Source organism: Hemitrygon akajei, chromosome 4 (assembly GCF_048418815.1).
Source record: "Hemitrygon akajei chromosome 4, sHemAka1.3, whole genome shotgun sequence".
In the NCBI taxonomy this organism is placed as follows: Eukaryota; Metazoa; Chordata; class Chondrichthyes; order Myliobatiformes; family Dasyatidae; genus Hemitrygon; species Hemitrygon akajei.
This window is the reverse complement of record NC_133127.1, coordinates 1,173,219-1,199,645: the sequence shown is the minus strand read 5'-3', so window position 1 is coordinate 1,199,645 and position 26,427 is coordinate 1,173,219. Positions and strand designations below refer to the sequence as shown.

The 26,427-nt window shown below is 48.2% G+C and overlaps 1 protein-coding gene across 5 annotated transcripts in view; it reads left to right on the top strand.

Moving 5' to 3' along the window:
• LOC140726054 (galectin-3-binding protein-like) overlaps positions 1-25,651 on the top strand; it is a 37,796-nt gene extending 12,145 nt beyond the window's left edge. For all 5 annotated transcript variants that reach the window (XM_073041953.1, XM_073041952.1, XM_073041950.1 and 2 more), the window contains exons 5-6: positions 4,767-5,034; positions 22,375-25,651. In XM_073041953.1, the coding sequence (XP_072898054.1) occupies positions 4,767-5,034; positions 22,375-23,461 (1,355 nt within the window). In that variant the 3' untranslated portion in view covers positions 23,462-25,651. The remainder of the gene's footprint in view (positions 1-4,766; positions 5,035-22,374) is intronic.
• Positions 25,652-26,427: the final 776 nt, after the last annotated feature.

Genomic DNA, 26,427 nt, shown 5'->3' with positions numbered 1-26,427 from the left:
TGACGGACGGTGGGGAGGGGACTGTGATGGACGGTGAGGAGGGGTAAGTGATGGACGGTGGGGAGGGGTCAGTGACAGAGGGAGGGGAGGGAATGGTGTGACGGACAGTGGGGAGGGGTCAGTGACAGAGAGTGGGGAGGGAATGACGTGACGGACGGTGAGGAGAGGTCAGTGACAGAGGGTGGGGAGGGAATGACGTGACGGACGGTGGGGAGAGGTCAGTGACAGAGGGTGGGGAGGGAATGACGTGACGGACGGTGGGGAGAGGTCAGTGACAGAGGGTGGGGAGGGAATGACGTGACGGATGGTGGGGAGAGGTCAGTGACAGAGGGTGGGGAGGGAATGACATGATGGATGGTGGGGAGGGGTCAGTGACAGAGGGTGGGGAGGGATTGACGTGACGGACGGTGGGGATGGGTCAGTGACAGAGGGTGGGGAGGGAATGATGTGACGGATGGTGGGGAGGGGTCAGTGACAGAGGGTGGGGAGGGGTCAATGACAGACGGTGGGGAGTGAGTGACAGACAGAGGGGAGGGGTCCATGACGGACGGTGGGGAGGGAATGACGTGATGGACGGTGAGGAGGGGTCAGTGACAGAGGGTGGGGAGGGAATGACATGACGGACGGTGAGGAGGGGTCAGTGACAGAGGGTGGGGAGGGAATGACGTGACGGACGGTGGGGAGGGGTCAGTGACAGAGGGTGGGGAGGGAATGTCGTGACGGACGGTGGGGAGGGTTCAATGACAGACGGTGAGGAGTGAGTGACAGACAGACGGTGAGGAGGGGTCAGTGACAGAGGGTGGGGAGGGAATGACGTGACGGACGGTGAGGAGGGTTCAATGACAGACGGTGAGGAGTGAGTGACAGACAGACGGTGAGGAGGGGTCAATGACAGACAGAGGGAAGGGGTCCATGACGGACGGTGGGGAGGGAATGACGTGATGGACGGTGAGGAGGGGTCAGTGACAGAGGGTGGGGAGGGAATGACATGACGGACGGTGAGGAGGGGTCAGTGACAGAGGGTGGGGAGGGAATGACGTGATGGACGGTGGGGAGAGATCAGTGACAGAGGGTGGGGAGGGAATGACGTGACGGACGGTGAGGAGGGGTCAGTGACAGAGGGTGGGGAGGGAATGACGTGATGGACGGTGGGGATGGGTCAGTGACAGAGGGTGGGGAGGAAATGACGTGACGGACGGTGAGGAGGGGTCAGTGACAGACGGTGGGGAGGAAATGACGTGATGGATGGTGGGGAGAGGTCAGTGACAGAGGATGGGGAGGGAATGACGTGACGGACGGTGAGGAGGGGTCAGTGACAGAGGGTGGGGAGGAAATGACGTGACGGACGGTGAGGAGGGGTCAGTGACAGAGGATGGGGAGGGAATGACGTGACGGACGGTGAGGAGGGGTCAGTGACAGAGGGTGGGGAGGAAATGACGTGACGGACGGTGAGGAGGGGTCAGTGACAGACGGTGGGGAGGGAATGACGTGATGGATGGTGGGGAGAGGTCAGTGACAGAGGGTGGGGAGGGAATGACGTGACGGACGGTGAGGAGGGGTCAATGACAGACGGTGGGAACGGGTCCATGACAGACAGTGGGGAGGGGTCCGTGAGGGATGGTGGGGAGGGAATGACGTGACAGACGGTGGGGAGGGAATGATCTGACAGACAGTGGGGAGGGGGTCCGTGAGGGATGGTGGGGAGGGAATGACGTGACAGACGGTGGGGAGGGAATGATCTGACAGACAGTGGGGAGGGGTCCGTGATGGACGGTGAGGAGGGGTCAATGATGGACGGTGAGGAGGGGTCAATGACAGACGGTGGGGAGGGAGTGACAGACAGAGGGGAGGGGTCCGTGATGGATGGTGAGGAGGGGTAAGTGATGGACGGTGGGGAGGGGTCAGTGATGCACGGTGGGGAGGGAATGATCTGACAGACAGTGGGGAGGGGTCCGTGACGGATGGTGGGGAGGGGTCAGTGATGCATGGTGGGGAGGGGTAAGTGATGGACGGTGGGGAGGCGTCCATGATGGACGGTGAGGAGGGGTCAGTGATGGATGGTGGGGAGGGGTCAGTGACAGACGGTGGGGAGGGAGTGACAGACAGAGGGGAGGGGTCCGTGACGGACAGTGGGGAGGGGACTGTGACAGACGGTGAAGAGGGGTAAGTGATGCATGGTGGGGAGGGGTCAGTGACAGATGGTGGGGAGGGAATGACGTGACAGACGGTGGGGAGGGAATGATCTGACAGACAGTGGGGAGGGGTCCGTGACGGATGGTGGGGAGGGGTCAGTGATGCATGGTGGGGAGGGGTCAGTGACAGATGGTGGGGAGGGAATGACGTGACAGACGGTGGGGAGGGAATGATCTGACAGACAGAGGGGAGGGGTCCGTGACGGATGGTGGGGAGGGGTCAGTGATGCATGGTGGGGAGGGGTCAGTGACAGATGGTGGGGAGGGAATGACGTGACAGACGGTGGGGAGGGAATGATCTGACAGACAGAGGGGAGGGGTCCGTGACGGATGGTGAGGAGGGGTAAGTGATGGACGGTGGGGAGGGGTCAATGATGCACGGTGGGGAGGGAATGATCTGACAGACGGTGGGGAGGGGTCAGTGATGGATGGTGGGGAGGGGACTGTGATGGACGGTGAGGAGGGGTCAGTGATGCACGGTGGGTAGGGAATGATCTGACAGACGGTGGGGAGGGGTCAGTGATGGATGGTGGGGAGGGGTCAGTGACAGACGGTGGGGAGGGAGTGACAGACAGAGGGGTGGGGTCCGTGACGGACGGTGGGGAGGGGACTGTGACGGACGGTGAGGAGGGGTAGGTGATGCATGGTGGGGAGGGAATGATCTGACAGACGGTGGGGAGGCGTCCGTGACGGATGGTGGGGAGGGAATGATCTGACGGGTGGTGGGGAGTGGTCTGTTACGGACGGTTTGGAGAGGTCTGTGATGTGATGGACGGTGGGGAGGGAGTGATGTGAGGGACAGTGGGGAGGGAGTGACATGACGGACTATGGGGAGGGAGTGACGTGACGGACGGCGTGGAGGGAGTGGGATGGCTAAGTGGGGAGTGACTGGACTGCTGGACGTTAAGGACAATACAGAGAGTGGGGAGGGGAATGAACAGACCATTGGAGATGAGGGAGTGGGTGATGTGACGATTGGTGGGTTGGGTTGGTGGAACTGCTGACTACCGCAGAGTCTGGAGCTGATCTGAGGTTGGCAGTTTGATGGTGCATGGTTGTTCGTGGTTTGTTTTGTCGTTGACACAGGCCCTTCCACCCGTTTAAGCTATGCACACCATTGCCACCCATTTTACATTAATGTTTATTCACAGAATGTAGCCCTGAACAGGATCTTCGGCACTGTGCTGAACACAATGTTAAATTAAACTTAATTCTTTCCTACTGCACATGAACCTTTCCCCTCTCATTTCAGTTTGAACATAGAACAGCCCATTCCGCCCACAATATCTGTGCTGATTACAAAGTAAATCCCTTCTTGCAGAAGCCTACATTCCGACACTTGCTGCTGTTTATGTGTTAACTGTCTCTCTAATACCACTATCAAACCAGCTGACAACACCACCCCAGGCACCCACCAATCTCTGTAAAAATAAAAAAAACCTTCCCCTTCCCCATCACGTAAACTGTTTCCTCTAGTACTTAGCATTTCTACCCAAAAAGGCTGTGATTCTCTACCCCTCTCTCTCATACATTCCATACTTCTCAATTTGATATTCTAGAGAACATAGAACATTACAGCACAGTACAGGCCCTTCAGCCCACAATGTTGTGCTGTCCCTTTAACCCTTCCCTTACACATAGCCTCCATTTTTCTATCATTCATGTGCCTGTCTAAGAGTTGCTTACAGTCCCTAATATATCTGCCTCTACCTCCACCCCTGCCAGGGTGTTCCATGCAACCATTGCTCTCTGTATTTCTTAAAAATAAATTACTTCTGACGTTCCCCCCCCCCCACATTCTTCCAATCACCTTACAATTATGCCCCCTCATATTAGCATTTTTGCCTATTACATCTGTGCTGCTTGAGTACATTTTTATCAAGTCACCGCTCATCCTCCTTCACTCCAAAGAGAAAAGCTGAGCTCACTTCACTTTTCCTCATAAGACATGCCTTCAACTCCAGGCAACATCCTGATAAAACTCTCCTGCCCCCTCTCAAAAACTTCCACTTTCTTCTTATAATGAGGCAACCAGAACTGAACACAATATTCTGTGACCATGGTTTTGTAGATCTGCAACATTACCTCATGACGCTTGAACTTAATGAAGCTCAAACACCATACAGCTTCTTAACCACCCTATCAACTTGTGTGCCAACTTTGAAAGATCTATCAAGATGGACCCCAAGATCCCTCTATTCCACCACACTGCTAAGAACTCTGCCATTAACCCTGTACTTGCCTTCAAATTTGACCTTTAATTTTCTGGCAGAATTCCCTCTGCCACTTAGCCCAGCTCTGCACATTGTCAGTGACCCCTAACAATGTTCCAGTTTGTAGTGAAGTAATTGTGTTTGCCACTGTTTTGTATATATTTTATAGCACCGATATTTGTAATAAAGGATTTTGTAATATAAAAAAAACACAATGTTCCAGATTATCCACAACTGCACCAACTTTCATGTCAATGAGAATGGCTGTCCCCACTGCACCGCTTTACCACTCTGAGCTGCGGTGTTCTTGTTTCTGGGAAGGCGTGTTTCAGAATTATGTGAAGAATGTTTTGTTCTCCAGGGCGGCTGGACCAGCTGTTTGGCTACAGACTAGACCTCACTTCAGAGTTCTACAAATCTTTAGAAGAGTTATACGAGAGTCACAGGGACTGTGACATGAACATCACAGTGAGCAGCCTGGAGGACGGCCGTGAAGAGGCGCGCTTCTGTGTTCACAGACTGATCCTGTCGCTGCACACAGATGGAAATCTGCTCAGCCAGAGTCAAGGCAGCTGCTTCAATTTGTTGGTGTCTCAGGACTGTGTGCAGTATGTCGATGACATAATCAGGTAATTACTGCTTGCCCCTCACCCCCGGTCACTGGGTAGACACAGGGTAGGGAGAGAGTACCCAGGGGATGGACGAGTTGTCACCCTCCTGGTCACTGGGTAGAGACGAGGCAGGGAGTGAGTACCCAGGGGAAGGAACAAGTTGTCACTCTCAGTCACTTGGTAGACACACGGCAAGGACTAGTTCTCACCCCGGACACTGAGTAGACACAGGGCAGGGAGAGGGTACCCAGGGAAGGGAATATTTGTACAAACAACATGGGGTAGACTGCTCTTGGAGAATTGCGTACAGACATAACACAGGGACATGATGTTCAGAGTATTGCGTACAGCAACAGTAAGGGGTAAACTGCACTTGAAATATTGTGTAAAGGAACAATAAGGGATAGAGAACAGTCAGAGTATTGTGTACGGACACACTATGGAGTAGACTGTGTTCAGAGTATTGTGTACAAACACAATGTGGAGTAGACTGTGTTAAGAGTATTGTGTACAGACACAGTATTAGATAGACTGTGTTTGAGTATTGTGTATGGACACAGTATGGGATAAACCACACTCAGAGTATTGTTTACAGACACAGTATGGGGTAGATCACGTTCAGAGTATTGTGTACAGACACAGTACGGGGTAGATCACGTTCAGAGTGTTGTGTACAGACACAGTACAAGGTAGATCGCGCTCAGAGTATTGTGTACAGACACAGTATGGGGTAGACTGTGTTCAGAGTATTGTGTACAGACACAGTATGGGGTTGACTGTGTTCAGAGTATTGTGTACAGACACAGTACGGGGTAGATCGCGCTCAGAGTATTGTGTACGGACACAGTACAGGGTAGATCGTGCTCAGAGTATTGTGTACGGACACAGTACAGGGTAGATCACGCTCAGAGTATTGTGTACAGACACAGTACGGGATAGATCACGCTCAGAGTATTGTGTACGGACACAGTACGAGGTAGATTGCGCTCAGAGTATTGTGTACAGACACAGTACGGGGTAGATCACGTTCAGAGTGTTGTGTACAGACACAGTACGGGGTAGATCACGCTCAGAGTATTGTGTACAGAAACAGTATGGGGTAGACTGTTCAGAGTATTGTGTATGGACACAGTACGAGGTAGATCGCACTCAGAGTATTGTGTACAGACACAGTACGGGATAGATCACGCTCAGAGTATTGTTACAGACACAGTACAAGGTAGATTGTGCTCAGAGTATTGTGTAAAGACACAGTACGAGGTAGATTGCGCTCAGAGAATTGTGTACAGACACAGTATGGGGTAGATCACGCTCAGAGTATTGTGTACGGACACAGTACGAGGTAGATTGCGCTCAGAGTATTGTGTACAGACACAGTACGGGGTAGATCACATTCAGAGTGTTGTGTACAGACACAGTACGGGGTAGATCACGCTCAGAGTATTGTGTACAGAAACAGTATGGGGTAGACTGTTCAGAGTATTGTGTATGGACACAGTACGAGGTAGATCGCACTCAGAGTATTGTGTATATTGTGTACAGACACAATACGGGGTAGATTGCGCTCAGAGTATTGTGTACAGACACAGTACGAGGTAGATCGCGTTCAGAGTATTGTGTACAGACACAATACGGGGTAGATCGCGCTCGGAGTATTGTGTACAGACACAGTACGGGGTAGATCGCGCTCAGAGTATTGTGTACGGACACAGTACGAGGTAGATCGCGTTCAGAGTATTGTGTACAGACACAATATGGGGTAGATTGCGCTCAGAGTATTGTGTACAGACACAGTACGGGGTAGATCGCGCTCAGAGTACTGTGTTCAGAGTACTGTATTCTGAAACTTCATCAAAATGCTATTGATTTCCATTCACAATATTTTGAGACACACCGCAGATAAGCAGCAGCTTTGGGCAAAGTGGATTCTATCAACAAAATCAGTCGGATTTGACTACAACAGGCCCATATCTCAGTCTAAACCTTTCATATCCATGTACCAGTACAAACATTTCCAAAATGATGTTAATATACCCCCCTTGACCACTTCCTCTGGAAGCTGATTCATGTACTGGCCACTCTCTGGGTGAAGTTGATGAGGGTAAAGCACCGGATGTTGTCTATATGGACTTCATTAAGGCCTTTGACAAGGTTCTGCACGGAAGGTTAGTTAGGAAGGTTCAATTGTTGGGTATTAATATTGAAGTAGTAAAATGGATTCAACAGTGGCTGGATGGGAGATGCCGAGAGTAGTGGTGGATAACTGTTTGTCCAATTGGAGGCTGGTGACTAGTGGTGTGCCTCAGGGATCTGTACTGTGTCCAATGTTGTTTGTCATATACATTAATGATCTGGATGATGGGGTGGTAAATTGGTAAGTATGCAGATGATACTAAGATAGGTGGCATTGTGGATAATGAAGTAGGTTTTCAAAGCTTGTAGAGAGATTTAGGCCAGTTAGAAAAGTGGGCTGAAAGATGGCAGATGGAGTTTAATGCTGGTAAATGTGAGGTGCTACATTTTGGTAGGACTAATCCAAATAGGACATACATGGTAAATGGTAGGGCATTGAGGAATGCAGTAGAACAGGGTGATCTAGGAATAATGGTGCATAGTTCCCTGAAGGTGGAATCTCATGTGGATAGGGTGGTGAAGAAAGCTTTTGGTATGCTGACCTTTATAAATCAAAGCATTGAGAATAGGAGTTGGGATGTAATGTTAAAATTGTACAAGGCATTGGTGAGGCCAAATTTGGAGTATTGTGTACAGTTCTGGTCACCGAATTATAGGAAAGATGTCAACAAATTAGAGAGAGTACAGAGGAGATTTACTAGAATGTTACCTGGGTTTCAGCACCCAAGTTACAGAGAAAGGTTGAACAAGTTAGGTCTTTATTCTTTGGAGCGTAGAAGGTTGAGGGGGGACTTGATAGAGATATTTAAAATTATGAGGGGAATAGATAGAGTTGACATGGATAGGCTTTTCCCATTGAGAGTAGGGGAGATTCAAACAAGAGGACATGAGTTGAGAGTTAAGGGGCAAAAATTTAGGGGTAACACAAGGGGGAATTTCTTTACTCAGAGAGTGGTAGCTGTGTGGAATGAGCTTCCAGTAGAAGTGGTAGAGGCAGGTTCGATTTTGTCATTTAAAAAAAATTGGATAGGTATATAGAACATATACTTTTCTTTGGCAGTTTAATGGGGGCATGACTGCGCAAGTGCGTGTAAGTCGGACCGTGAGGCAGCGGGAGTATTTAAAGAGAGCAGTAGACAGAGCTGGCGATGTTGTAGTGGGTGACGGAGTAGAGAGAGACAGAGTAGGAAGGCTTTGTCTTGAGAGGTTTCGACGAGCAGAGGCTGAGGACGAGCTTCACTCCAAGTGAGGTAAGGCCAGGTAAGTTCCTTTCAAAGGCGAAAGTTTCAAAAGTTGAGGCAAGTATTGGGTAGGTCATGGCAGCTGAGATTGGCCCTGTGGTTTGTTCATCCTGCAGCATGTGGGAAATCAGGGATACTTCCAGTGTCCCTGATGACTATGTGTGCAGGAAATGTGTCCAGCTGCAGCTTCTGGCAGACTGCATTGAGTGTCTGGAGCTGCGAGAGGATTCATACTGGAGCATCCGTGATGCTGAGAAAGTCGTGAATAGCACGATCAGTGAGTTGGCCACACCGCAGGTAAAGGCTACACAGGCAGAAAGTGAAGGGGTGCCCACTAGACAGCGTAGCAGTAGGCAGGTATTGCAGGAGTCCCCTGAGGTTATCTCCCTCCTAAACAGATATACTGTTTTGGATACTGTTGGGGGAGATCTCTCATCAGGGGAAGGCAGCAGCAGCCGAGTTTATTGCACCATGGGTGGCTCTGTGGCACAGGAGGGAAGGAAAACGAGTGGGAGAGCTATAGTGATAGGGGATTCGATTGTAAGGGGAATAGATAGGCGTTTCTGCAGCCGCAAACGAGACTCCAGGTTGGTATGTTGCCTCCCTGGTGCAAGGGTCAAGGATGTCTCTGAGCGGCTGCAGGACATTCTGGAATGGGAGGGTGGGAGGGTGAACAGCCAGTGGTCGTGGTACACATAGGTACCAACGATATAGGTAAAAAATGGGATGAGGTCCTACAAGGTGAATTTAGGGAGTTAGGAGATAAACTAAAAAGTAGGACCACAAAGGTAATAATCTTTGGATTACTACCAGTGCCACATGCTAGTCAGAGTAGAAATAGGAGGATATTTCAGATGAATACGTGGCTTGAAAACTGGTGCAAGGGGGAGGGATTCAAATTTCTGGGACATTGGAACTAGTTCTGGGGGAGGTGGGACTGGTATAAACAGGACGGTCTGCACCTGGGCTGGACTGGAACCAATGTCCTTGGGGGAGCATTTGCTACTACTGTTCAGGAGGCTTTAAATTAATGTGGCAGAGGGATGGGAACAAGTGCAGAGAGACAGAGGAGTGTAAAATGAGGATAGAAGCAAAAAGTAGTAAGGTGAAAAGTAAAAGTGGCAGGCAGGCAAATTCAGGGCAAAAAGCAAAAAGGACCACTTTTCAACATAATTGTATAAGGGCTAAGAGTGTTGTAAAAACAAGCCTGAAGGCTTTGTGTGTCAATGCGAGGAGCATTCGTAACAAGGTGGATGAATTGAATGTGCAGATAGTTATTAATGAATATGATATAGTTGGGATCACAGAGACATGGCTCCAGGGTGACCAAGGATGGGAGCTCAACATCCAGGGATATTCAATATTCAGGAGGGATAGACAGGAAAGAAAAGGAGGTGGGGTAGCGTTGCTGGTTAGAGAGGAGATTAACGCAATAGAAAGGAAGGACATTAGCCTGGAGGATGTGGAATCGATATGGGTAGAGCTGCATAACACTAAGGGGCAGAAAACGCTGGTGGGAGTTGTGTACAGGCCACCTAATAGTAGTAGTGAGGTTGGGGATGGCATTAAGCAGGAAATTAGAAATGCGTGCAATAAAGGAACAGCAGTTATAATGGGTGACTTCAATCTACATATAGATTGGGTGAACCAAATTGGTAAGGGTGCTGAGGAAGAGGATTTCTTGGAATGTATGCAGGATGGTTTTCTGAACCAACATGTCGAGGAACCAACTAGAGAACAGGCCATTCTAGATTGGGTATTGAGCAATGAGGAAGGGTTAGTTAGCAATCTTGTCGTGCGAGGCCCCTTGGGTAAGAGTGACCATAATATGGTGGAATTCTTCATTAAGATGGAGAGTGACATAGTTAATTCAGAAACAAAGGTTCTGAACTTAAAGAAGGGTAATTTTGAAGGTATGAGATGTGAATTAGCTAAGATAGACTGGCAAATGATACTTAAAGGGTTGACGGTGGATATGCAATGGCAAGCATTTAAAGATCGCATGGATGAACTACAACAATTGTTCATCCCAGTTTGGCAAAAGAATAAACCAGGGAAGGTAGTGCACTCGTGGCTGACAAGGGAAATTAGGGATAGTATCAAGTCCAAAGGAGAAACATATAAATTAGCAAAAAAAAAACCTGAGGACTGGGAGAAATTCAGAGTCCAGCAGAGGAGGACAAAAGGCTTAATTAGGAAAGGGAAAATAGATTATGAGAGAAAGCTGGCAGGGAACATAAAAACTGACTATAAAAGCTTTTATAGATATGTGAAAAGAAAAAGATTGGTCAAGACAAATGTAGGTCCCTTACAGTCAGAAACAGGTGAATTAATCATAGGGAACAAAGACATGGCAGACCAATTGAATAACTACTTTGGTTCTGTCTTCACTGAGGAGGACATAAATAATCTCCCGGAAATAGTAAGGGACCGAGGGTCTAGTGAGATGGAGGAACTGAGGGAAATACGTGTTAGTAGGGAAGTGGTGTTAGGTAAATTGAAGGGATTAAAGGCAGATAAGTCCCCAGGGCCAGATGGTCTGCATCCCAGAGTGCTTAAGGAAGTAGCCCAAGAAATAGTCGATACATTAGTGATAATTTTTCAAAACTCCTTAGATTCTGGATTAGTTCCTGAGGGTGGCTAATGTAACCCCACTTTTTAAAAAAGGAGGGAGAGAAAAACCAGGAATTATAGACCCGTGAGTCTGACATCAGTGGTGGGGAAAATGCTAGAGTCGGTTATCAAAGATGTGATAACAGCACGTTTGGAAAGAGGTGAAATCATCGGACAAAGTCAGCATGGATTTCTGAAAGGAAAATCATGTCTGACGAATCTTATAGAATTTTTTGAAGATGTAACTAGTAGAGTGGATGGGGAGAGCCAGTGGATGTGGTATATTTAGATTTTCAAAAGGCTTTTGACAAGGTCCCACACAGGAGATTAGTGTGCAAACTTAAAGCACATGGTATTAGGGATATGGTATTGATATGGATAGAGAATTGGTTGGCAAACAGGAAGCAAAGAGTGGGAGTAAACGGGACCTTTTCAGAATGGCAGGTAGTGACTAGTGGTGTACCACAAGGCTCAGTGCTGGGACCCCAGATGTTTACAATATATATTAATAGACAATAGACAATAGGTGCAGAAGTAGACCATTTGGCCCTTCGAGCCTGCTGATTTAGACAAGGGAATTAAATGCAGCATCTCCAAGTTTGCGGATGACACAAAGCTGGGCGGCGGTGTTAGCTGTGAGGAGGATGCTAAGAGGATGCAGGGTGACTTGGATAGGTTAGGTGAGTGGGCAAACTCATGGCAGATGCAATTTAATGTGGATAAATGTGAGGTTATCCACTTTGGTGGCAAGAACAGGAAAACAGATTATTATCTGAGCGGTGGCCAATTAGGAAAAGGGGAGGTGCAACGAGACCTGGGTGTCATTGTACACTAGTCATTGAAGGTGGGCATGCAGGTATAGCAGGCGGTGAAAAAGGCAAATGGTATGTTGGCATTCATAGCAAAAGGATTTGAGTACAGGAGCAGGGAGGTTCTACTGCAGTTGTACAAGGCCTTGGTGAGACCGTACCTAGAGTATTGTGTGCAGTTTTGGTCCCCTAATCTGAGGAAAGACATTCTTGCCATAGAGGGAGTACAAAGAAGGTTCACCAGATTGATTCCTGGGATGGCAGGACTTTCATATGAAGAAAGACTGGATCGACTAGGCTTATACTCACTAGAATTTAGAAAATTGAGGGGGGATCTTATTGAAACGTATAAAATTCTAAAGGGATTGGACAGGCTAGATGCAGGAAGATTGTTTCCAATGTTGGGGGAGTCCAGAACGAGGAATCACAGTTTAAGGATAAAGGGGAAGCCTTTTAGGACCGAGAGGAGGAAAAACTTCTTCACACAGAGAGTGGTGAATCTGTGGAATTCTCTGCCACAGAAAACAGTTGAGGCCGGTTCATTGTCTATATTTAAGAGGAAGTTAGATATGGCCCTTGTGGCTAAAGGAATCAGGGGGTATGGAGAGAAAGCAGGTACAGGGTTCTGAGTTGGATGATCAGGCATGATCATACTGAATGGCGGTGCAGGCTCAAAGGGCAGAATGGCCTACTCCTGCACCTATTTTCTATGTTTCTACATAGAATAGTACAGCACATTACAGGCCCTTCAGCCCACAATGTTGTGCTGACCCTCAAAACCTGCCTCCCATATAACCCCTGACCTTAAATTCCTCCATATACCTGTCTAGTAGTCTCTTAAACCTCACTAGTGTATCTGCCTCCACCACTGACTCAGGCAGTGCATTCCACACATCAACCACTCTGAGTGAAAAACCTTCCTCTAATATCCCCCTTGAACTTCCCTCCCCTTACCTTAAAGCCATGTCCTCTTGTACTGAGCAGTCATGCCCTGGGGAAGAGGCGCTGGCTGTCCACTCTGTCTATTCCTCTTATAATCTTGTACACCTCAATCATGTCTCCTCTCATCCTCCTTCTCTCCAAAGAGTAAAGTCCTAGCTCCCTTAATCTCTGATCATAATCCATACTCTCTAAACCAGGCAGCATCCTGGTAAATCTCCTCTGTACCCTTTCCAATGCTTCCACATCCTTCCCATACTGAGGCGACCAGAACTGGACACAGTACTCCAAGTGTGGCCTAACCAGAGTTTTATAGAGCTGCATCATTACATCGCATCTCTTAAACTCTAACGCTCGACTTATGACATCTAGCACCCCATAAGCTTTCTTAACTACCCTATCTACCTGTGAGGCAACTTTCAGGGATCTGTGGACATGTACCCCCAGATCCCTCTGCTCCTCTACACTACCAAGTATCCTGCCATTTATTTTGTACTCTGCCTTGGAGTTTGTCCTTCCAAAGTGTACCACCTCACACTTCTCCGGGTTGAACTCCATCTGCCACTTCTCAGCCCACTTCTGCATCCTATCAATGTCTATCTTCAATCTTCGACAATCCTCTACACTATCTACAACACCACCAACCTTTGTGTCGTCCGTAAACTTGCCAACCCACCCTTCTACCCCCACATGCAGGCCGTTAATAAAAATCACGAAAAGTAGAGGTCCCAGAACAGATCCTTGTGAGACACCACTAGTTCCAACCCTCCAATCTGAATGTACTCCCTCCACCACGACCCTCTGCCTTCTGCAGGCAAACCAATTCTGAATCCACCTGGCCAAACTTCCCTGGATCCCATGCCTTCTGACTTTCTGAATAAGCCTACCGTGTGGAACCTTGTCAAATGCCTTACTAAAATCCATGTAGATCACATCCACTGCACTACCCTCATCTATATGCCTGGTCAGCTCCTCAAAGAACTCTATCAGGCTTGTTAGGCACGATCTGCCCTTCACAAAGCCATGCTGACTGTCCCTGATCAGACCATGATTCTCTAAATGCCCATAGATCCTATCTCTAAGAATCTTTTCCAATAGCTTTCCCACCACAGATGTAAGGCTCACTGGTCTGTAATTACCTGGACTATCCCTACTACCTTTTTTGAAAAAGGGGACAACATTCACCTCCCTCCAATCCTCCGGTACCATTCCCGTGGACAACGGGGACATAAAGATCCTAGCCAGAGGTTCAGCAATCTCTTTCCTTGCCTCATGGAGCAGCCTGGGGAATATTCCGTCAGGCCCCAGGGACTTATCCTTCCTAATGTATTTTAACAACTGCAACACCTCCTCACCCTTAATATCAACATACTCCAGAACATCAACCTCACTCATATTGTCCTCACCATCATCAAGTTCCCTCTCAGTGGTGAATATCGAAAAAAAGTATTCATTGAGGACCTCACTCACTTCCACAGCCTCCAGGCACATCTTCCCACTTTTATCTCTAATTGGTCCTACCTTCACTCCTGTCATCCTTTTGTTCTTCACATAATTGAAGAATACCTTGGGGTTTTACTTTACCCTACTCGCCAAGGCCTTCCCATGCCCCCTTCTTGCTCTTCTCAGCCCCTTCTTAAGCTCCTGTCTTGCTACCCTACATTCCTCAATAGACCCATCTGATCCTTGCTTCCTAAACCTCATGTATGCTGCCTTCTTCCACCTGACTAGATTTTCCACTTCACTTGTCACCCATGGTTCCTTCACCCTACCATTCTTTATCTTCCTTATTGGGACAAATTTATCCCTAACATCCTACAAGAGATCGTCTTTTAAAATTTTTTTAAAATTTAATTTTAATGTATAATTTTTAATACATTCATAAGTACACTTTGAGATAATATGAAATGTAATGGCACTTAAATAGATAATTATGTGCAGTTGTAATTCCACCATATTTGACTAAGTAATGACAATAATTGTTAAGAAGAATAGTAATAATAGTGGATTAATAATAATTTCCATATATCTTTTCTGAACCATTACTTCTGGTCCAAAATATTATATGTAACCCTATGTAACTACCATTGTAGGATTTTATATCCTAACTGGTTCATGTTTGCTCCTATCCCCAAACATAATTATCCAATCCCTATGTACTTATTTACCTAATTTTTTTAGTATTTTTCCCCTTTCCCAAATCTTTCCCTTTACTTGTGTTAATTCCCTATTTTCCAAAAAAAAAACAGTAAACAATCGAATCCAGGGTGCTTACATTAGCAATATTACTGTATTGATGAGAAAAGCAGTATAAATCATTAGGAGAGTCAACCAGAGTCTGCTCGCTTTGGGGTTATGAATTCAATCCATATATTCCAAATTTGATTAAATCTTTCTTTTTGAATTCTCAAAGAGTAGGTCATCTTTTCCATTTTAAATATTTCCAAAATAATTTCATGCCAATCTTCTAATGTAGGTTATATTGGCTGCAAGAGATCCTTAAACATCGACCACATGTCCATAGTACAAACTTTGTACATTTCCCTGCAAAAACATCATCCCAATTCATACCCACAAGTTCTAACCTTATAGCCTCATAATTTGCCCTTCCCCAATTAAAAAGTTTTCTGTCCTCTCTGATTCTACCCTTTTCCATGATAATGCTAAAGGTCAGGGAGCGGTGATCACTGTCCCCCAGATGCTCACCCACTGACAGATCTGTGACCTGACCCGGTTCCTTACCTAATACTAGATCTAGTATGGCATTCCCCCTAGTCGGCCTGTCAACATACTGTGACAGGAATCCATCCTGGACACACTTAACAAACTCTGCCCGATCTAAACCCTTGGCACTAATCAAGTGCCAATCAATATTAGGGAAGTTAAAGTTACCCATGATAGCAATCCTGTTATTTTTGCACATTTCATATGGACAGGAAAGGAATGGAGGGTTATGGGCTGAGTGCAGGTAGATGGGACTAGGTGAGAGTAAGCATTCGGCACAGACTAGAAGGGCCAAGATGGCCTGTTTCCGTGCTGTGATTATTATATGGTTATATGAAGTAGTTGTTCATTGGGCCCTTATCTGATCTCTCCCCGCTCCCCTGAAGCCTGTACTGTTCAGTGTTTGATACCCAACATGCGAAAAGTCTGCGCATCATCCTCATGATCATAATAAGGTCACCCCTCAATCTTCTGCACACCAAGGAATAAGGTACAAAGTACATTTATTAGTAAAGTATGTTGACCATATACACCCTGAGATTCCTCTTCTTACAGGCAGTCACAAAACAAAGAAACATATTAGAACCATTTAAAATATTCCACACAATATCCTTCAGGCATCCAATGTGTGGAAAAAGAACAAATCGTGCAACTTATAAACTAAGTAACACAGAGAGCAGCAACCACAGAGTCCCCAAAGCTGACTGCACAGCCATGGCGTTGGCTCGGGACTGCAGCTGGTCACAACCGCAGAGTCCCCAAAGCTGACTGCACAGCCATGGCGTTGGCTCGGGACTGCAGCTGGTCACAACCGCAGAGTCCCCAAAGCTGACTGCACAGCCATGGCGTTGGCTCGGGACTGCAGCTGGTCACAACCGCAGAGTCCCCAAAGCTGACTGCACAGCCATGGCGTTGGCTCGGGACTGCAGCTGGTCACAACCGCAGAGTCCCCAAAGCTGACTGCACAGCCATGGCGTTGGCTCGGGACTGCAGTTGGTCCAGTAACCCGATGACTGTGGGTCACAACCGCAGAGTCGGCTCAGCGCTACGGCGAGTAAAACCTCATGGAGTAGGAATTTGTTCTGCCTCCTTTTAATCTGGCTCAGTACTTAAATCAACTCAACAGCAGTTTGATTTGTGCTCTCGGGCCGGGCCCTGTCATCTCAGTCAGCCCAGAGTCTGATTCCAGCAATGGACACCAAGGTCGTAATTGCATTCTCGAGAGTCCAGTTTGCCAAATCCTTCAAAACTGCCAGATCATACAGATGGTTGAAAGGCACAACTGCCAAAGGGAAGTTATAGGCTGTGGATTTCAGTGATCGTAGTCCACTGTGTAATTAATAGAATAGTTAGTAGTTCTGTTTGTTGCCCAAAAAACATTGCAGTGTCTCACCAGTGCCATCTTTGTAGGATCTTTCTACTCTTAGCCTTCCCAATAACTCAGTCCCTTGAATCCTGGCAACCTCCTTGTAAATCTCCTCTGAATTCTTTCCAGCTGAATGTTGTCCCTCCTTTAGCAGAGTGACCCAAACTGAAGACAATACTCCCAATGCCAGCAATGACTTGCACAACTTTGACTTCTACACTCAATCCCTCACTGCTGAAGCTTTTCTCAGCACTCTGTCTGACCTGGGATGCCACTTCCAGGGCAGCATGTCCTTGCACTCCAAGACTCTCTGTTCTACAACAGTCCCATGGCCCTGCCACTCACAGTAAATTGGTGCATTATTGTCACATACTAATATACCTTAGCAAAGTTTTATTTTGCATGCAATCCATACAGATCACTTTATTATAGCAGCATGTTAATGCAGAACAAGGTAAAACAAGAACAGAATGCAGAATAAAGTGCAACAGATACTGAGAGAGTGCAGCGCAGGTCAACAATAAAGGGCGAGACCTTTATTGTGAGGTGGAGTCCATCTTATCGTACTAGGGAACCATTCAATAGTCTTATAACAGTGAGATAGAAGCTGTTCTTGAACCTGGTGGTATGTGCTTTCAGGCTTTTGAACCTTCTGCCCAATGGAAGCCCGAAAAAGGGAGAATGTCTGGGGTGGCTGGGGTCTTTCATATTTGTTGCTTCACTGAGGCAGTCCTATCCTCACTTGTCTTCCCAAAATGTAACATCTGGCACTTATCGAGGCATGACTGTGTAAGCGTGTGGATGTCAGCGAGTTAGACTGGCAGGAAGGATTTAAGAGAAGACTGCTTTGTAGGGCGAGTGGGTGAGTCGAGGTAGACAGAGTAGGAGGGCTTTGGTTTGACAGGGCTTCGGTGCTAGTGGGTTGAGGCAAGGTGAGGAATGGAAAGTATGTGTGTGAGGCCGGTATTCTGTACTGCGTGTCAGATGTGGGAGGTCTGGGAGACTCCCAGCCTCCTGGACTGCCACATCTGCGTCAGATGCGTAGAACTGCAGCTCCTTAGGGACTGCATTAGGGAACTGGAGACAGCTCAATGACGTTCGTCTGGTCGGGGAGAGTAAAGCGGTGATAGAGAGGAGCTATAGGCAGGTAGTCACAGTAGGTAGTAGGTAGACCTCGGGAGACAGATAAGTTGGTAACAGTCAGGAGAGGGAAGAGCAGGAGTCAGATGCTAGAGAGTACCCCTGTGGCTGTCCCCCTTAACAATAAGTACTCCTGTTTGAGCACTGCTGGGGGAGGGGGAAGCAACAGTGGCCGTGCCTCTGGCACAGAGTCCGGCCCTGTGACTCAGAAGGGTAGGGAAAGGAAGAGGAAGGCAGTAGTGATAGGGGACTCTGTAGTTCGGGGGTCAGATAGGCGATTCTGTGGACGCAGGAAAGAAACTTGGATGGTAGTTTGCCTCCCAGGTGCCAGGGTCCGGGATGCTTCTGACCGTGTCCATGATATCCTGAAGTGGGAAGGAGAACAGCCAGAGGTCATGGTACATATTGGTACCAATGACATAGGTAGGAAAAGAGAAGAGGTCCTGAAAACAGACTACAGGGAGTTAGGAAGGCAGTTGAGAAGAAGGACCACAAAGGTAGTAATCTCAGGATTACTGCCTGCGCCATGTGACTGAGTATAGGAATAGAATGAGGTGGAGGATAAATGCGTGGCTGAGTGATTGGGGCAGGGGGCAGGGATTCAAGTTTCTGGATCATTGGGACCTCTTTTAGGGCAGGTGTGACCTGTACAAAAAGGACGGGTTGCACTTGAATCCCAGGGGGACCAATATCCTGGCAGAGAGATTTGTTTAGGCTATTGCAGAGAGTCTAAACTAGAATTGCTGGGGGGTGGGAACTGAACTGAAGAGATGGAGGAAGGGGTGGTTGGCTCACAAATACAGAAAGCTTGTAGGCAGTGCGAGAGGGAGGATAGGCAGGTGATAGAGAAGGGATATGCTCAGACTGATGGTTTGAGATGTGTCTACTTTAACGCAAGAAGCATCATGAACAAAGCAGATGAGCTTAGAGTGTGGATCAGTACTTGGAGCTGTGATGTGGCCATTACAGAGACTTGGATGGCTCAGGGGCAGGAATGGCTATTTTGAGTGCCAGGCTTTAGATGTTTCAGAAAGGATAGTGAGGGGGTCAGAAGAGGTGGGGACGTGGCACTGCTGATCAGAGATAGTGTCACGGCTGCAGAAAAGGAGGAAGTCATGGAGGGATTGTCTACTGAGTCTCTGTGGGTGGAAATTAGAAACAGGAAGGGGTCAATAGCTCTACTGGATGTTTTTTATTGACCTCCCAATAGTTACAGGGACATCAAGGAGCAGATAGGGAGACAGATTCTGGAAAGGTGTAATAATAACAGGGTTGTTGTGATGGGAGATTTTAATTTCCCAAAAATTGATTGGCATTTTCCTAGAGCAAGGGGTATAGATGGTGTGGAATTTGTTAGGTGTGTTCAGGAAGGTTTCTTGACACAATATGCAGATAAGCCTACAAGAGGAGAGACTGTACTTGATCTGGTATTGGGAAATGAACCTGGTCAGGTATCAAGTCTCAGCGAGAGAGCATTTTGGAGACAGTGATCACAATTCTATCTCCTTTACCATAGCATTGGGGAGGAATAGGAACAGACAAGTTAGGAAAGTGTTTAGTTGGAATAAGGGGAAATGTGAAGCTATCAGGCAGAAACTTGGAAGTATAAATTGGAAACAGATGTTCTCAGGGAAATGTACGGCAAAAATTTGGCAAATGTTCAGGGGATAATTGCGTGATGTTATGCATAGGTACATTCCAGTGAGACTGGGAAAGAATGGTAGGGTACTGGAACTGTGGTGCACAAAAGCTGTTGAAAATCTTGTCAAGAAGAAAAGAAAAGCTTATGAAAGGTTCAGAAAGCTAGATAATGATAGAGATCTGGAAAATTATAAGGCTAGCAGGAAGGAGTTTAGGAATGAAATTAGGAGAGCCAGAAGGGGCCGTGAGAAGGCCTTGGTGAGCAGGATTAATGAAAACCCCAAGGCATTCCAGAAGTATGTGAAGAGCAAGAGGATAAGACGTGAGAGAATAGGACCAATCAAGTGTGACAGTGGAAAAGTGTGTATGGAACTGGAGGAGATTCACTACAGAAAAGGATTTTGGCAATTATAGGGATGACTTACAGCAGACTGAAAAGCTTGAACGTGTAGACATTAAGATAGAGGATATGCTGGAACTTTTGGAAAGCATTAAATTCGATAAGTCATTGGGACCCAATGAGTTATACCCCAGGCTACTGTGGGAAGCGAGGGAGGAGATTCCTGAGCCTCTGGCAATGATCTTTGCATCATCAGTGGGGACGGGAGAGGTTCTGGAGGATTGGAGGGTCGCAGATGTTGTTCCCTTATTCAAGAATGGGAGTAGAGATAGCCCAGGAAATTATAGAACAGTGAGTTTTACTTCAATGGTTGGTAAATTGACGGAGAAGATCCTGAGAGACAGAATTGATGGACATTTGGAGAGGCATAATATGACTAGGAATAGTCAGCATGGCTTTGTCAAGGACAGATCATGCCTTATGAGGCTGACTGAATTATTTGAGGATGTGACTAAACACATTGATGAAGGAAGAGCAGGAGATGTAGTGTATATGGATTTCAGCAAGGCATTTGATAAGCTACCCATGCAAGGCTCATTGAGAAAGTAAGGAGACATGGGATCCAAGGGGACATTGCTTTGTTGATCCAGAATTGGCTTGCCCACAGAAGACAAAGAGTGGTTGTAGACGGGTCATATTCTGCATGGAGGTTGGTGACCAGTGGTGTGCCTCAGGGATCTGTTCTGGAACCCCTTCCCTCTGTGATTTTTATAAGTGACCTGGATGAGGAAGTGGAGGGATGGGTTAGTAAATTTGCTGATGACAGAAAGGTCGGGGGGTGTTGTGGAAAGTGTTGAGGGCTGTCAGAGGTTACAGCGGGACATCGATAGGGTGCAAAACTGGGCTGAGAAGTGGCAGATGGAGTTCAACCCAGGTAAGTGTGAAGTGGTTCATTTTGGTAGGTCAAATATGATGGCAGAATATAGTATTAATGGTAAGACTCTTGACAGTGTGGAGGATCAGAGGGATCTTGGGGTCTGAGTCTATAGGACACTTAAAGTTGCTGTGCAGGGTGACTGTGTGGTTATGAAGGCATATGGTGTATTGGCCTTCATCATTTGTAGAATTGAATTTAGGGGCCGAGAGGTAATGTTGCAGCGATATAGGACCCTGGTCAGACCCCACTTGGAGTATTGTGCTCAGTTCTGGTCGCCTCACTATAGGAAGGATGTGGAAGCCATCCTGCAGAGGAGACTTACAAGGATGTTGCCTGGATTGGGGAATATGTCTGATGAGAATAGGTTGAGTGAACTCGGCCTTTTCTCCTTGGAACGACGGAGGATGAGAGGTGACCTGATTGAGGTGTATAAGATGATGAGAGGCATTGATCGTGTGGATAGTCAGAGACTTTTTCCCTGGGCTGAAATGGCTAACATGAGAGGGCAGTTTTCATGTGCTTGGAAGTAGGTACAGAGGAGATGTCAGAGTCAAGTTCTTTTTTACGCAGAGAGTGGTGAGTGTATGGAATGAGCTGCCAGCGGCGGTGGTGAATGCGGGTATGATAGGGTCTTTTAACAGATTCCTGGATAGGTACATGGAGCTTATAAAATAGAGGGCTATGGGTAACCCTAGGTAATTTCTAAAATAAGTACATGTTTGGAACGGAATTGTGGGTCAAAGGACATGTATTGTGCTGTAGGTTTTCTGTGTTTCTATGAATTAAACTTCTTTTGCCAGTCCTTAATCCTCGGCCCAATTAATCGGCTGATCAAGACTCCCTCCTGTAATTTTTGATAATCTTTTGTCTATGAAGTCACCTGGGGTGTTTGTAAACTTACTAACTCTGCCTTGTACTTTCTCATCCAAACTATTTACCCAAATAATGAACAAGAGATGTACTAGCTCAGATGATTTTAACAAATTCAGGCTGGCTTCTCTAATCATCTACACTGTTCAAGTGTCATTAAGTGGCAGAAGCAAAGTTTGTAGATGAAGATTTGAACAAGTGAATGATGGAAAAGATTTAGAATCTATGGCCAGAATGTGGGCAAATCAGACTACCTCTGATGGACACATTGTTTGGCATGATGGATTGTAGAAATGCCTGACTGACTCCAGTACTTAGTGGGAAGTAGGTTTAGAGTAGAGAGAAGATTTGGAAGGGATGTGCCGGGGTATTTTTCAGCCAGAAAGCAGTGAATGTCTGGAGCACAGTTACTGATTGTGTTTGAGAAGTGTCTTGTGAGCATTTCAAACACATGGACATTTTGATATTGGGCTATGATATGAATATGGAAGGGTGCTCATTGCCCAACATGGATAAGTTGAGTTGAATGGCCAGTTTCCATGCCAGGTGCGGGGTTGGAGAATGAAATCCACTCACGTCCCCTTTCTGTTGCTCTTTACCTGCAGGTATTTTTACACAAAGACCATCTCTGTCACTCTGTCTTCAGTGAAGTGCATCCACAATATAGCATCGGACTACAGGATCACTGCAGTGCGTGATTACTGTGATCAGCTCTTCTACAAACTCATGCCCCAGGACAGTTCATTTCAGCAGCAGCTGGAGCTTTACAAGTATGCAGAAAGAGTGAAGGACCCTGTGCTGCAGGAGATCTGCCTGCAGTACTTCTCCTGGAACTGTGAGACCTTCAGCCAGACAGTGGCATGGGATGAGCTGTCAGTCACGGACTTGGCTGCCCTGCTCCAGCGTTCGGATCTGGTCATTGAGAGTGAATTCACGCTGTTTCGGGCAGTGGAGTCCTGGGTCTCCCGCAGTGGGCAGACTGATGCCGTTGGCCTGTTGATGAAGAACATCCGCTTCCCGATGATGTCTCCTGAGGAGCTCATCTCCTTGTCTTTCAATTCCAGCCTGTACCAGCAGTTTGAGAGCGTGTTCACGCAGGGGGTGTTGGAAGCTTTTGAGTTCCATTCGGTCCGTCCACAGGTGCTGAAATACTTCAAGGATTTGAACACCCCTGACTTCCAGCCACGCATCTACACCTCCAAACAATGGAGCAGGACTCTGGCCATCCCCGGCCTCAGGGACTCTGCCTACCAGCGCACTGGTCTGTACGGACCCACGCCCTCATACTACAACAGGCACCAGAGGTATTATGGCGGCTACAACTCCTACTACTACTCCTCCCCACGCGTCTCCTTTCAGACCAAGCAACACATAAGCCAGCTGTTCAGCTCCAGCACGCTCCAATGGACCGCCTACTACCACAGCACAGCACAGCATTGCCGCAACAGCTACGTGTCGTGTCCGTACGATACCTACCCTGTGGCAGTGCTGACCACGTACAACGCCCCAGAAACCGTCACCTACCGCAACTCTCTGCTACTGCTCTGCAACAATAGCACCGTCTCCTATGTGCAGGAGATGAAGAACTCAACAGCTGTGTTGCCCTCCCACAACAACACTGACTTTTCTCTCTTTGCCTGTGATGACGGCATTTCCACCCTCCAGTTTGTCGTCCGGCCCTTTTATGTTTGACCCGTTCAGAATTTGACCACCAACTGCCCAGTAGCAACAATGTAAACCCACATGTTTCTCCAGTCCCTTGCCCTCTCTCTCCCCACCTCCAGTCCTTCTGTCTCTGTGTCCATTCCCAGTCCCTTGCCCTCTCTCTCCCCACCCCCAGTCCTTCTGTCTCTGTGTCCATCTCCAGTCCCTTGCCCTCTCTCTCCCCACCTCCAGTCCTTCTGTCTCTGTGTCCATCTCCAGTCCCTTGCCCTCTCTCTCCCCACCCCCAGTCCTTCTGTCTCTGTGACCATCTCCAGTCCTTTGCCCTCTCTCTCCCCACCCCCAGTCCCTCTGTCTCTGTGTCCATCTCCAGTCCCTTGCCCTCTCTCTCCCCACCCCCAGTCCTTCTGTCTCTGTGTCCATCTCCAGTCCCTTGCCCTCTCTCTCCCCACCTCCAGTCCATTCGTCTCTTGCCTCATCCCCAGACTTGCCCTACTGCCTCTCTTCCTACCGCAGACCCTCTTCCTGTCTCCCCTCCGACTCTCTCCCCACCCCTAGTTTATCCTTTCCTTAGTAGTCCACACCAGTCTCTCAGTCTCTCTCCTCACCCCTCACTCTTCATCCATTTCTGTCTCAGAGGACAGTCTGGGCCCCAATGTGCACAGTCGACCATGGACCTGCATAATTTATCAGTCACTGAAGTGCGACATGAAAGACATAGGGCCTCCTGCCCACCACTTCCACGCCCATCTGCAATGATCCCATTCGCCCATATTAACACCGATCCTAATTAAATATCAAGGCTGTCTAAATGCCTCTTAAACCAGGTGACAGCCATTACCCTCCCCACCCACAGCCCTGGCAGTGAGTTCCTGATACAAACCACTCTGCAAAACTCTACTCCTCAGGTCCCCTTTAAATTTTCTTCATTGCAGACTAACCAATGCCGTATAAAGCCTCAGTATTATGTCCCTGCTTTAATATTCTAGTTCTCTCAAAATGAATGCTAACATTGTATTTGCCTTCCTCACCACTGACTCAACCTGCAAGTTAACTTTTAGGGAATTCTGCACAAGGACTCCCAAGTCCCTTTGCACCTCAAGAGTTTTGAATTTTCAACCCATTTTGAAAATAGTCTTCCCATTTATTTCTTCTACCAAAATACATGACCACACACTTCCCGACAATATTCCATCTGCTACTTCTTTGCCCATTCTCCTAATCTGTCTAAGTCCCCCTGTGGCTTCCATGTCTCCTCAACACGATCCACCCCTCCACCTATCTTCAAATCATCTACAAATTTGGCCACAAAGCCATCAATTCTGTCATCCAAATAACATGAAAAGAATTGGTGGAACACCACTAGTCACTGGCTGCCGGTCAGAACAGGCTTCCTTTATTCCCACTCATTGCCACTGGACATTCAGCCACACCTTTGTCCATACTAGAATTTTTCCTGTGATGCCATGGGCTCTTGGTGTGGCACCTTATCAAATGCCTTCTTAAAATCCAAATACACAACATCCATTAATTCTTTGTCTATCCTGCCAGTTATTTCCTCAAAGAATCCCAGGAGATTTCCAGTATCTACAGCCTCAATCACTTCCCACTGAAGTTGGTAGGTACAACAGCACCCCACACTCTTAGGCCCCCGCTGGTAAATCTTTGTATCTCACTCCTCCTGAAAGCAGTGACTAGAATGGAACTCAGTACACCAAATGTTCAGATATCCTCCCCGAGGGTGCACAAAATCTGTGTCCTGTGATCAGCAGAGACCCACAGAGCAACAAACTCTTTGCCACATCTCCTGGGCTACACATTGTGGGTTGTGAATTGTCTTCCCCATCACTTCCCCTCCCATACGTCTCTACTAACTGTCCTGTCTCATCACCTCCGTTGCCATTGCATCTGCCCAGATCCTCCTCCTACCCCAGGATCATGCAGTGTCTCTCTTGACCATTCCCCTTCCCCTTCCCTCTCCCCCAAGATCACCTTCTTCCATCCCAACTCCAGGGTCACACATTGCTTCTGCTGTCCGCTCCACCCTGGGGGCACTAGTGGTCCATAGGTGCCATCCAAGCCCCATTGAAGCCCAACCCTTGCTCTGGTATACTCACCCCACCCTCTGCCTGGCTGTGGGTTCTCTCATTGCCCCAATTCAGAGGTCACTGTCACACCCTGTTCTGTGTGTATAGGAACCTTACAGAATGATCAGCTGCTCTGGTCCCTGCTGTCTCTTCAGCTGCCACCAGTTCCTCCCTTCCCTTCGGCTGCTGCCGGTCCCTCCCTTCCCTTCGGCTGCTGCCGGTCCCTCCCTTCCCTTCGGCTGCTGCCGGTCCCTCACTTCCCTTCGGCTGCCGGTCCCTCACTTCCCTTCGGCTGCTGCCGGTCCCTCCCTTCCCTTCGGCTGCCGGTCCCTCCCTTCCCTTCGGCTGTTACCAGTCCCTCCCTTCCCTTCGGCTGCTGCCGGTCCCTCCCTTCCCTTCGGCTGCCGGTCCCTCCCTTCCCTTCGGCTGTTGCCGGTCCCTCCCTTCCCTTCGGCTGCTGCCGGTCCCTCCCGTCCCTTCGGCTGCTGCCGGTCCCTCACTTCCCTTCGGCTGCCGGTCCCTCCCTTCCCTTCGGCTGCTGCCGGTCCCTCACTTCCCTTCAGCTGCTGCCGGTCCCTCACTTCCCTTCGGATGCCGGTCCCTCCCGTCCCTTCAGCTGCCGCCAGTTCCTTACTTCCCTTCGGCTGCCGGTCCCTCCCGTCCCTTCGGCTGCTGCCGGTCCCTCCCTTCCCTTCGGCTGCTGCCGGTCCCTCCCGTCCCTTCGGCTGATGCTGGTCCCTCACTTCCCTTCGGCTGCCAGTTCCTCCCTTCCCTTCGGCTGTTGCCGGTCCCTCCTGTCCCTTCGGCTGCCGGTCCCTCCCGTCCCTTCGGCTGCTGCCGGTCCCTCACTTCCCTTCGGCTGCTGCCGGTCCCTCACTTCCCTTCGGCTGCCGGTCCCTCCCGTCCCTT